General features: G+C 39.4%; 3 protein-coding genes across 3 annotated transcripts; 1 reads left to right on the forward strand and 2 right to left on the reverse strand.

Annotated features, from left to right (window-relative positions):
* Positions 1 to 2,587: 2,587 nt before the first annotated feature.
* LOC133997841 (histone H1-like) lies at positions 2,588 to 3,205 on the reverse strand. Its single transcript, XM_062437560.1, has one exon. It carries the CDS (start codon positions 3,203 to 3,205, stop codon positions 2,588 to 2,590), a length of 618 nt encoding a protein of 205 aa, XP_062293544.1.
* A 3,366-nt stretch (positions 3,206 to 6,571) lies between these two features.
* LOC133997939 (histone H4) lies at positions 6,572 to 6,962 on the forward strand. The gene has a single exon (XM_062437677.1). It carries the CDS (start codon positions 6,572 to 6,574, stop codon positions 6,881 to 6,883), a length of 312 nt encoding a protein of 103 aa, XP_062293661.1. The 3' UTR covers positions 6,884 to 6,962.
* Positions 6,963 to 8,189: 1,227 nt separating this feature from the next.
* LOC133997920 (histone H2B 3-like) lies at positions 8,190 to 8,607 on the reverse strand. Its single transcript, XM_062437657.1, has one exon. It carries the CDS (start codon positions 8,605 to 8,607, stop codon positions 8,239 to 8,241), a length of 369 nt encoding a protein of 122 aa, XP_062293641.1. The 3' UTR covers positions 8,190 to 8,238.
* Positions 8,608 to 12,398: the final 3,791 nt, after the last annotated feature.

A 12,398-nucleotide genomic window follows, 5' to 3' on the forward strand; every position in this document is an offset into this window, starting at 1 on the left:
TCACTCTGCTTTTAACATTTTTCCTGCTTTCAACTCATCAATATCAAGAACCGACTATTAACGAGCTGCCTTTTATATCCCACCTCTTGACAGGTGCCATTGTAACGAGATAACTAATGTTATTCACGTTTTAATGTTTTGGCTGATCGGTGTATACTTGGAAGTAGGGATGTCCGATAATATCGCCCCTCCGACATTATCGGCCGATATTTACTTAAAAATGTAATATCAGGAAGTATCGTTTTTTATAACCGATGTTTGTTCTGTAGGCTTCAGCATTTCCGAGCCTGCATGAACGCAGAGGGGGGGGGGGGGGGGCGTTTACCGGCGCGCTTGATGACGTATAACGAAAACAACACGCTAGACTAGTGGGTCACTAACCGTGGCTAACAAGCTTCCTCGCCCGGTGCATGACGTTATGTCTCTGGTTTGGAACTATTTCCAAGTGTGTCCTACGGATAGTAAATTTGTAATTTACAATTACTGCAAAGCAGCATAATAAATATGGCAGTGCCATATTGGCACTTTTTTCCATAACTTAAATCAAAGTTGTTCTCTTATTTTGCACAGACAGTGTTTACATGTGGAAAGCCATGTTGCATTTATGTTTGCATCCAGTGGAGCATCACAATACAATTCGGCATAATGTGTTAATTCAACAATAGGAGATATGTTATGTTGTTACCTAACAGTTTTGGTGTAAAAAGCCTGCATATAACGGTATCGGTTGATATCAGAATCGTAAATTAAGAGTTGGACAATATTGGAATATCGGCAGAAAAGCCAATATCGAGCATCACTAGTTGTAAGCGTTAGAGTCCCTCTTCAAGACCAGAACCACATGGTGGAGGACACTTATTTATGTTTATTGCTCTCTTGCCTTGATGACAACATCCAGTCTCAGAATATGAGAAAACGGGTCATTTATTTGTTGGTTTGCCAGTGATTTTATCTTTTACTATTCTAAATATGAAAAGAAAATCAAACCATTTTTAAAGTTCTGTTCATCACTGTTTGACCAGGAAAAAGAAAAATAATATTTCAATTTAACATTTTGTATTTTAAAACAAAAATCAAGTAACCACTCGTTTTTTGGGTGGATTATATTAAATTACTCTTCTTCTTTTTTTACTCTGGTAGATTTTATTGCACTTTCAGTACACACTGGGGGCTCAGCTCCGCCAGGTGAAACAGAGATTATCATCATAACCATGAAGAAGATCTCTATTAAGACTTTGCTTTCTTACATTGAACCAACCAAAACCAGCATAATGTCGCTGTCGTGTATATTAAAACAGCACGCAGGTGTTTGAGGTTGAGCTGCAGGGTTGAGTGGAGGTGTGTGGGGAAGCTAACAGCTAACACAACAGCGTCCTACAGCCGCTACCTCAGTAGCCGCTCATTGATGGAGCAACTCTGTCCCTAATTCAGTGTCCGGACCTTTTATACAGAACAGTGAGGAGGAATAAGGTAGTAGTATTCCTGCCGTGAACAGACTCTCAAAAGAGAGCAGCGTGATGACAGCTAACAGCAGAGTCTAATGTTAGACTCCCTCGAGACGGAGGAGCAGCAGACACATACAGCGGTGGAGAGTTGTGACTTAACTCAGTCATTTAGATGCAGTAATGGTCTGTTTATTGATATTTGGAAATTGACTCGCGGGCTGCCCATGCCTGCTCTGTGTTTGTTGTGTTAATAATGTATGGTATCACGTTACATATTATTAACTTACCTTTGTAATTGTCATCGGATCTGCATTGATCTCATATATGACTTTTCGGCAGTCAAACTGACGGAAATACGTCAAAGCGACGGAGAACTTTAATCCCTGTGGCTCACAAAAGAGGGTACTAACAAGCACAACAGGTCAAAGTTAGACAGAATGAAGTATAAAGTCCAGCTAACCCAAAATGTCCCCATATGAAGCCCCAGGGTCACAGGAGGTCAAGAGGTACAAAATCACTTATTAGTTGGTGCAGTTTATGAGACGCTTCCCTGAAGTGAGAATTAGGAACTGAGTTGATATCATATAAATATCTTCTTTTTTTCTTTTTTTTTTTTTTTTACACACAAGTGAATTTAAGAGGTACTGGGAGTAACAACAGGCTCTATCTCCTGTCAAATTGACCAAACTATATATATATATATATATTTTTTTTTAATTGTCATCAATAGTCTTCATCAGTTTATGCAGCTTAACATTCACTGTCTGGTAAACATGTTACCATCAAGATCATACTCTTAATGGAAGGTGCTTGGCTCTTAAAAGAGAATATAAATAAACAGCTCAGATTGCATGAATGAGGAGTTGAATTCATATAAATAATTGCAGTTTTTACACAAGTGAATTGAAGAGGTACTGAGAGAAACAAAGAAGCTCTATCTCCCACCAAACTGACATTATCCCAATAAATATTGCTAATGAATCTCTATCATCACTTTGCTGAATAAAATCCCTTCTGTCACATGGTGCAGTTTATGAGACACTGATTGAACATGTAACTATCAGGATGATGCTCTTTGTGGAAAGGTGTGTGGCTCTTAAAAGAGCCTTTGTTGAGGTTGAAGTGTTCAGACTGATGACAGCTTACTTCTTCTTGGGTGCTGCCTTCTTGGTTTTGGGCTTGGCCACCTTCTTAGCGGGGGCTTTCTTGGCTGCTGGAGCCTTTTTCACCACTTTCTTGGGGCTCTTTGCAGCCTTCTTGGGGCTCTTGGCTGCGGGCTTCTTGGGGCTCTTGGCTGCTTTCTTGGCCGCTGCGGGCTTCTTCACCTTCTTCGGGGATTTCTTAGCAACTGCTGTCTTCTTGGCTGCTGTCTTGGGCTTCTTAGCCACTGCGGGTTTCTTGGCGGCGGGCTTCTTGGCTTTAGGAGCAACTTTCTTTACGGGCTTGGGCTCAGCCTTCTTGTTCATCTTGAAGGAGCCGGAGGCCCCGGTCCCCTTGGTCTGGACCAGAGTCTCTTTGGCCACCAGGCTCTTGACGGCGGTCTTGACGCGGGCCTTGTTCTTGTCCACATCGTAACCTCCGGCAGCCAGAGCCTTCTTCAGGGCGGCCAGAGACACTCCGCTCCGCTCCTTGGAGGCGGACACAGCTTGAACGATCAGCTCGCTGACGCTGGGGCCGCTCTTCTTGGGCTTTGGTGCTGCCTTCTTCTTGGCGGCTTTAGCCGGGGAGGCGACGGCGGGAGCTGGAGCTTCTTCTGCCATTATTACTTCTTGAGTTTAGATGCAACACGTTGAGCGAGTGAATTCAGACTTGTTCTCTCCGAAGCAGGAGGCGGCACTTAAACACACCATGAGAACCGTGTAGACTCAGCCCCGCTGCTGGCTCCTGTGAGCAGGGTGAATGTCTGCCACTTGTGTTTTCTGTTAGTGACAAAACAGTAAAAAATGGTTGTTGGGAGAAGTGCTGAAGGCTGACAGTGAAGACAGCAGATAGCGGACATGTTTCTCTTCATATTGGAGTCATGTAGAGCTCTGATGCTCTCTGCATTTAGTTTGTGGAGTAACTAAACATCACCTGTTCACCACCACGGACGGCATTGCTCAGCTGCTTTTCTCTCTCATTTCTCTCCTAAAATGATGTAAAATACATCCGAGCTCCACCAAAAGAAGTTTTCCAGCTGCCTCACATGTTTGTTCACAGATTTAAAATAAAAACAACCATCTGTTGGTGATCATTGTGTAATAAAAAGAAGCTTTTCTGGTTGCAGCAAACACACTGATTAGACTGATGATGCAGTTCAGTCAGACTTCCTGTCAGAGCTGCTCTCAACATTTCTTCTGTTATTCTGAGGACTGTTTCATATAAATACAATAGAGTCTTAAATAAAATGTAGTATATATGTATAAAATAAAGTTGATGTCTTCTGTTAATGAACAAACACTCACACATCGATGTCAAACCAGTGATATAGAACCATTTGTTTTCATATCAGTGCTGAAAAATATCTGTAAATATCAATGATTGCTTTTTATTTACACTCTTTAAAGTAAACCTTATTTAATAATCCAAATGTTCAGCACATAAAATGTTTTTTTCTAGTGTAGAAATGTAAGTGTGTAGGCATTTTTTTCATTCATCTTACCTCTTAATTATATTCTTTATGAACACTATAGAGGACAGTTTGTTTCAAATGTCAGTTATAATTGGTTTTGCCATTAATGGTTATTTTTATTATCTCTATATGAATTATACACATGGATAGATCACAATGTGTTGTTCTTACTCAAAGCATGATTGAGTTTAAATAATAAAATAAAACACTTTTGTCCCTTTGTTTGTATTTCTTTTTTTTTTTTTTTTACAGCCAATTTAAAGTCAAATAGAGTTTTGTAAAGTACATGTCTAATGTGTATGTGTGTGTTTTTCACTTGATATATTTGTATTACATTTGACAGTGAAAATATTATATTATAGTCTGTAAAATGAACCTAAAACATTAATTCATTGTTGACATTTTCCTCCTCATCCATCCTTTCACTCTCTGCAAGTTCTCCATTTAGAAGAAGTTCAATAAGCTCTGATAAATACTCTCTCAGAAGAGTTGTTCTTCCAAAGTCTTCAAAACAGTCGTCCTTTAATCACACAATACTTGTTCATTCATCTGCTATCTTTATCCTCAATTAATGTAATGCAAGTTTCACATTTAATTGACTTAAATTCACAGTTGACAGAGTTAGTTTTTCATTTGTGTTAGAGAAAGAGCTGCAGGGAAACAAGTTCTGGTTGGAAGGTTAAATACATTTGAAAGCTGGTTGAAAGACTCTGAGCCGTTATCACCTTGATTGATGGGAACACTGCTGTAGTCTTTGAGCTGCTTTCTTTACTGTGGCGATGAAGACGAGTCGTCATCGAGTCGTTAACTAATCACATCATCACATCACTAGTGTTTGCATATTCACCTCCAATGTGCTAAAGCTACAGAAACAAAGCTTCAATGTTCCTCTGGTATCAAATCAAGTTCACAGTTGTAGATATATGCTATGAATTGGCCACTGCTAAAATATCACATAAGGGGATTAATTACTTTGTTGTTTGTTTCATATAAATATGTGGTCCTATGTGTAACAATCTGAAAGCAGTAAGCTTGTTGTGTAATAAGAATGCATGAAGACAGTTTACCCTGAAGTGTAATTAAATAGGTAGATTCTGGATGTTGACACGTCCCACTTGCATAGGTTAAAGGTTTATTATTAACAGGAGAGCGGGGTCAAACATTCAGTCAGAGCCCTGACCATCCTTTGTTAAACAATGCAGAACTAACCATAAAACCCCCACAGGAGGTCTGGTGATTGTGTAGTTCCAGAAGAAGGGGGTCACATGGAAGTCACTATTGCGCCTGTTTAAGGAGGTCACAGGAAGATCACATATCCTGGACTGTGAGAAGATGGAGGATGGAGTCAGATCAACAGCCAATCAGGAGAAGACAGCACCTCACACATTATATCTGATTGTATTTTTGTATAAAAGGGGTCAGGGAAAGGAGAGCCGTCAGACTTCATGAACTGACACACACTGTTGTTCATCAGGGACAGGAAGATCTCGACCCAGAGCTCTGTATGTTTTATTCATTTACTGCTAAATAAAATAGCCTGTGAGACCGCTCATCTTCTCCTATCCTTTCATTTAACGAACGCACAGACTGAGCTAACACATAGCGTATGATTTAGCAAGTAGAATTAGCTCAAGTTCCAACACAGTGTAGAGATGAATTATCTAAGATTACCCAACAAAAAAAACATTCTCATCCAGTTTGTGAAACGATCTTCTGTTGTTCGACTTTGTTAAATATGCAACAGGATTATTTAGTTATATAATTAGACAAAGATGATCTTGTTGGGAAAGTGTGTTGTGGAGGTTTTGGGTTGCAGAGACACCCTGAGTTACTGATGCAGAGCAAGTCTCTCCTCGCCTTTGATTGAATTGCTCTGAAACAAATTAAACTTATTTTTATTTGTGTAATCTGTAACTCTGTTGGCTTCATTGATCTGTGAGAGTTAAAGCTTTCTGACTTTCAAACAACAATGTAAAGAAAGTTGAGGACTGTGCAAACCAGATGGAGGAAAGGTAGGATGATAGAGTCACAGTGATGCAGCAACAAGGCTACAGGCTCCTACAGGTCATTTTTGCAATTCTGACTTGTTTACCTTATTTACATATGGATCATATACATTATATCAACACCTTATATCATTAATATATATACTAGTTAGCTTTAAAATAATTGAATAGGAAGAGATAAATGAACTTGAGCTTATAGTTGTCCCACATTAGTCAATGTCCCATATTACCCCAACCACCCTACTGTTATTTTGTACATTTCATTGTTTTCAGTTTAAACTTCAAACTGGGAACAGCTCTTTTCACTTTCATTATATTTACACATTGTATTGTAAATTCTGATTATTTCAGTTGGGGGCGCTAATGCACAAAACATGTCCACATGGACAGGAAATCTAAAGAAGGAGAAAAAGCCCGCCTATGTCTTCAATCGCGTCCTCAGAACAGACATAAATATCTAGGTTTTGGACTTGTAAATCACTGCTTAGGAAAATCTCCAATCAGTAAAAATGAGCGGAAGAGGCAAAGGAGGAAAAGGACTCGGTAAAGGAGGCGCTAAGCGTCACCGTAAAGTCCTCCGTGATAACATCCAGGGAATCACCAAACCCGCCATCCGCCGTCTGGCTCGCCGCGGTGGAGTGAAGCGTATCTCCGGTCTGATCTACGAGGAGACCCGCGGTGTGCTGAAGGTCTTCCTGGAGAATGTGATCCGGGACGCCGTCACCTACACCGAGCACGCCAAGAGGAAGACCGTGACCGCCATGGATGTGGTTTATGCTCTGAAGAGACAGGGCCGCACTCTGTACGGCTTCGGAGGTTAAACACTGATCCTGATCCACTGATACTGAAACACAAAGGCTCTTTTAAGAGCCACACACTTAATCTGTAAAGAGAAAGTCCTACAGTGATTAACTCTAGTTAAATTACATAATAGACTGCCCCACAAATATGAATGTATACTTCTGGTTCAAATCATTTTTTCAGTTACTATGAATATAGAACTATTAAATGTTGGCTATAGTATTTAACCTGTCTCTGGTGCTGAAATGTTACTGTGAGTTTAAATTCATACAGTAGGAACACAAATAGGATGAATATTCCTTTATTAGTCCCACAATGAGGAAACTTGCATTATTACAGTAGAATAGAAGACCAGCAATAAAAAAAACAAGATACAAATTGTAGAAATGTAAAATAAGAAATAATCATGACACAGTAAATTATTTACAAGGGTAACGGTCCTGATTGGTAATATACCAGATGTGATATTCTTATGTCACACAATCAAATTAGAAGTATACATGAAATACTAATATTGGACATTAAAGTGCAGGTTGAGGTTTACTGGGAGCAGTGCAGGGATGGATTGATGAAGAGACAGGGCTGAACCCTGTACAGCCTGGTTATTAAACCTGATTCTGATCCACATACTAAAGGCAGAGCTGTCCTGTTGAATATCTAGTACTGTATTCTGATTTGACGGCAGACTATCTTCATCTATAGTTTATAGCTGCTTGTCTGATTAAATGACCAGGGCCTAGGAACACTGTACATGCTTCAGCATCAGGTTTATATAACACATGGTGGTTTATCGCCCAATAATGGCACATAAGTCAGATTTGAGTACTAAACATTTGCCTGAGTGACAGAGAAAGCATGGTTTACTGTGTATAAAAGACAGGGATCCTTTTATAAGCTCTAATGATATTTATAAAACCTGACACTGTATTGTCTATAGGAACAGGAGTACATTGTCTATATAAATATGTCAATATGATCATTTTAAAGCACTGACTGTGTATATGTATTTGTGTGTTAAAGTCCAGAAATCAAATAGTTCCAATAAAAATGACTTGACATCTTATAAGAGTGGATTCACTGTTATTGTTTTACCTCAATCATTACATAAATCAATGGTCTTGTATTTAGACTGTTATATGCCTGATTAAGGTTAGGGGCAAAAGTTTTTTGATATATTTGGTTTGATCTTTATTTTCTACTGACGTTATTGCTGTAGTACTGAGTGGATACTGCAAGAGTTATAATGATCAACAGACAGATGTTAAATCATGATAAGATTTAACAAACAATTAAATGATGACAGGAATATAGCTCTCTGGTGAAGGTGTGTGTGGTCCTGAAAAGGACCTTTGAGTTGTTGGTGTAACCAGCAGGTTTACTTGGAGCTGGTGTACTTGGTGACGGCCTTGGTGCCCTCGGACACGGCGTGTTTGGCCAGCTCACCGGGCAGCAGCAGGCGGACGGCGGTCTGGATCTCCCTGGAGGTGATGGTGGAGCGCTTGTTGTAGTGAGCAAGGCGGGCAGACTCACCAGCAATACGCTCAAAGATGTCTCCAACAAAGGAGTTCATGATGCCCATGGCCTTGGAGGAGATACCAGTGTCGGGGTGGACCTGCTTCAGCACCTTGTACACATAGATGGCGTAGCTCTCTTTCCTTGTCTTTCTCTTCTTCTTGCCGGTCTTGGTCGCCTTGGAGACGGCCTTCTTTGAACCTTTCTTCGGGGCTTTAACTGGGTCAGGCATGATGAGATCGGTGATCACAAACGAATAGCCAAGATCCTTTCCAATGGAAACTAAATATCAATCTGATGTAAATTTTACTCTGCTGTTGCTCACACAGGATTGGTTTGACTCGTTGCCAGCAAGATTGAGCATGCGCAAGACTCTTCTCTGCGGACGTAGTAGAAGATCCGATGGGCGAATTTGCCTTTGTAGGCGCCAAACTCAGCAGCCCCACCTTTATTTAGTTTTATTTTATTTAGTTTTGTTTTTGTCTGTTTTTTCCTTTTCTTAACCTTTCCTTACTTCTCCTTAAATTTTCATCCTACTGTCCTTTCAACTTTCATCTATTTCTCTCCTTTGTCTTTTCTTTTTTTTCTTCCTGCCTTGGCCCACATGCGCCTTCTCTCTGCCAGAGTCCTACCCCTCCTGCCGCCCACCAAGCTCCACCTTCACTGAATAGAAAAGGGCAGAAGCCCTGAACTATTCCTCCAGGCTCAAGATAACAATAGCAATAGCTGTGATTAATGCCTGGCTCCTCTACAAGCGGGACTGTGAAGCTCTGAAGATGCCTAAGAAAAATATACTGAAAAGGAAACAGTTTCAAGCACAACTTGCATCTTCTCTCACCCTGGTGAACACAAGACCCAAGAGACCTTCTTCAGGGAAGACGGACGCATACACACAGACAGAGACATCAGCGAGCCCTTTGGATCCTCAGAAGAGACCATCCTCAACAGATGTGAGTCCCCCAGCCAAGAGGTCACGGGATCACCCCCCACTGGATTTACGCAAAGACATGATTGCACATTTCCCAGTAAAGACAAAGAGAGGACGCTGCAGACACTGCAGTAATGGATACACAAACACACTGTGTAGCAAGTGCAATGTTCGCCTGTGCTTCACAGATGGAAAGAACTGTCTTTGGGACTATCACTGCAAGTGAACATAGACTGGGACTGAGACAACCTTAATGTAAAGCACATTGAAAGTGAACATGGCTAAGAAGTTTTGTAAATACACATTTTTCCAGTATTTTTTATTAATAAAGGATATTCATAAAACTTTGATTATTGTGTGATTATTACTCATGGCATATACTGTTATGGGGCAAAGTAAGCAATCAACTATGCAAATTAATGCTTAAATGTTCTATATATCTGTTCTGACAAAGTGAGTAAAAATACAGAAATTCTACTCCCAACTAGGCCCAACGTTGCAATATTACATTTCCCTAAAAACTAAAATGTAAAAAAATATCTGAGAGGTAAAAAAAAAAAAAGTGCTAATTTTATTTTTCTATATCTTACAGGGTTAAAGCTGTTTTAATCCAACATGATCTTTAAATTCAACATATGCTTTGACAAATAACATAATAATATATATATATATATATATATATATATATATATATATATATATATATATATATATATATATATATATATATATTAACTTCATGTTCATTCAAATCAATTCATTACAACACAATAAACTTCAAATTCAAATCCACATTTGACAATATAAATTCTTCTAATTTCTTCTTTTTTAAAATAAAATCTCAGTTTGTGATATTAAAAAAACAGCTAATTTCTCTGTGATGAAGCTGTTTTAGTGAAGAAAGTTTAAAGAACTGAGACTTCTGCTCTGAAGTATCAGATCTGACCAGCGCCATCTTGAAAATTTCAGGTGCATGAAAGAGACGGAAGTCCTTTTGACATCAAAACGGTCGCCCCCTGGTGGCCTTTTTATAGAATGCAGTTTTAAATTACTTCCGCGTTGGCCTCATTTCAGAGGACCAGAACTCCCCGCCTGGTTATAACACAGTTGTAGATAGTTTGAAAGTGATGAGTGCATTAATATCTATTTTCCCCTATATTGCATAAAGGGGAAGATAAACAACTCACAGATACATCAATGCAAATGTTGAACTAAGAGAAGTTTACATTTTGACCTGAAGAAATATTAAAAACATGTGGTGACAAAATTAACTCAGAAACATGGAGACAAAGAAAATTAAGGATTACAACACATAATCTGACACATGAAGCCTGAAAATGACTCATGCCTAAGGCTGGTAAAAGACCATGAAAAGAAATCCAAGCATACAGAGGCCTGGTGAATGAAGTCTCTATTGAGCGGAAGAGAGTCATTGTTCCAGCGATAATGTAGAAGGACAGAATACCTGTCCTATGATCCAACGAGGTGCTGAGTGGACAGCAAGTTCACCGTCGTAAGAAAATTCATACTTCTTGTCTATGGGGCGCCGTTTGTACACACTGAAAATAACATTAACATTTTGTGACATTTAGTTTCAGACAGTGTTTAAAAAAATGGTGTGAACTTTTTAACATCACCTTTCTCCACATTTACAGCAATATTTGTGACAGTAGAAATATATTAAATAGTTAAATCTAAATATTAAATATAAATGCCAAGAGTCTTCGTTATTCATAATTGTTGTCACCTACTCAAAGTGGCTCAGAGAACGGATGTATATGCAGGATGTGTCTGTAGGTTTGCCAAGTTGTGACAGTGAAGGGTTGCTCTATAGAAACTGGTTGTGATCGTCTGTGTGTGAGAGCTGCTTCAGTTCAGCGTCTTTCCTCTTCAGCTCAGTGATCTCCTGCTGCAGCTTCTCCTGAAGCTCTTTGACTCCACTCACTTCAGTTTCCTGCTGGTAACTGGTCTGTAGCTGCACGTCAGAGCTCCTTTTCTGGACGTGATAGATCAGCAAAGTGAAGATCTCCTTTTTGTTCTCCCCGGTTCTGTCAGCGGAGCCATTGATGTCCTCCATCTCCTGTTCAAGCAGCTTCACCTCTTTCTCTCTCTGCTGGACTTTTTGCCGACTCACCTCGAGCTCTTTCTGCCTCTTGGCCCTTTCTGCTGCAGCTGAGACTGTGTCGTGGCCTTTATGTTCCTCCACAGAGCAGGTATAACATACACTCTGCTGATCAGTGCGGCAGAACATCTGCACCACCTCATCATGACTAGAGCAGATGTTCTCCTTGAGCTTCTTCGAGGGTTTGACCAGCTTGTGTTTTTTTAAATTGACCAACGTAGTAATGAGGCTGGAGGTGTTTCTCAGAGTAAGAGATAAGACACTGCAGACAGGACTTTAAGGCTTTCAGCTTCTTCTGATCAGCAGGAGCAGCCTGACAGTCTGATGTTGGTATTTTGTGTGCTTATTCAAATGATGGTTTGTCTGACTGTATTGATCCAAAACTCATTTTTTTCAAAGAGATTTGCAAGAATAATTTGCTTTTGCAATATATGTATATAGTTAGCTTAAAGTAGCTAGTTTGGTGTGTAGAGTTTGGATAGTACCTAAGCCATTATAAAATAAATACATAAATAATACAAATATGTATTAATAATGTTTCCAAGTCTTCAGATGCAAAATAATATATTGAGGACATGTGACAAAAAGGAATTGTTTGGGTCAAAAAGACCATCATTAACAGTTTACACATAGCAGTTCATGCCATGCTTCTGGGTATATTGTAACAGGTATTTATGATGTACAAATCATAACTTGAACACAATGCTGTAATGTGAAGGAAGTCTCAGTCAGACCCACAACAAAAGTGAGATGTGGCTTCATTTTTTTTCCTTTTGATCATTTACAGTTTAGACATTAATATAAAAATATATATAAAAGTAACAATGTCCAATCAGAAGGAGTGGAGACAACAGAGCGGCATTTAAATTGCACATGAATCTATTAATCAGTAGACTCTTATTATTATTATACAGCCTGATTTGTATACATGGGGTACGAGAACAGCCATGGCTAGATAACAATTCAATACAAT

Source organism: Scomber scombrus, chromosome 2 (genome assembly GCF_963691925.1).
Source record: "Scomber scombrus chromosome 2, fScoSco1.1, whole genome shotgun sequence".
Lineage (NCBI taxonomy): Eukaryota > Metazoa > Chordata > Actinopteri > Scombriformes > Scombridae > Scomber > Scomber scombrus.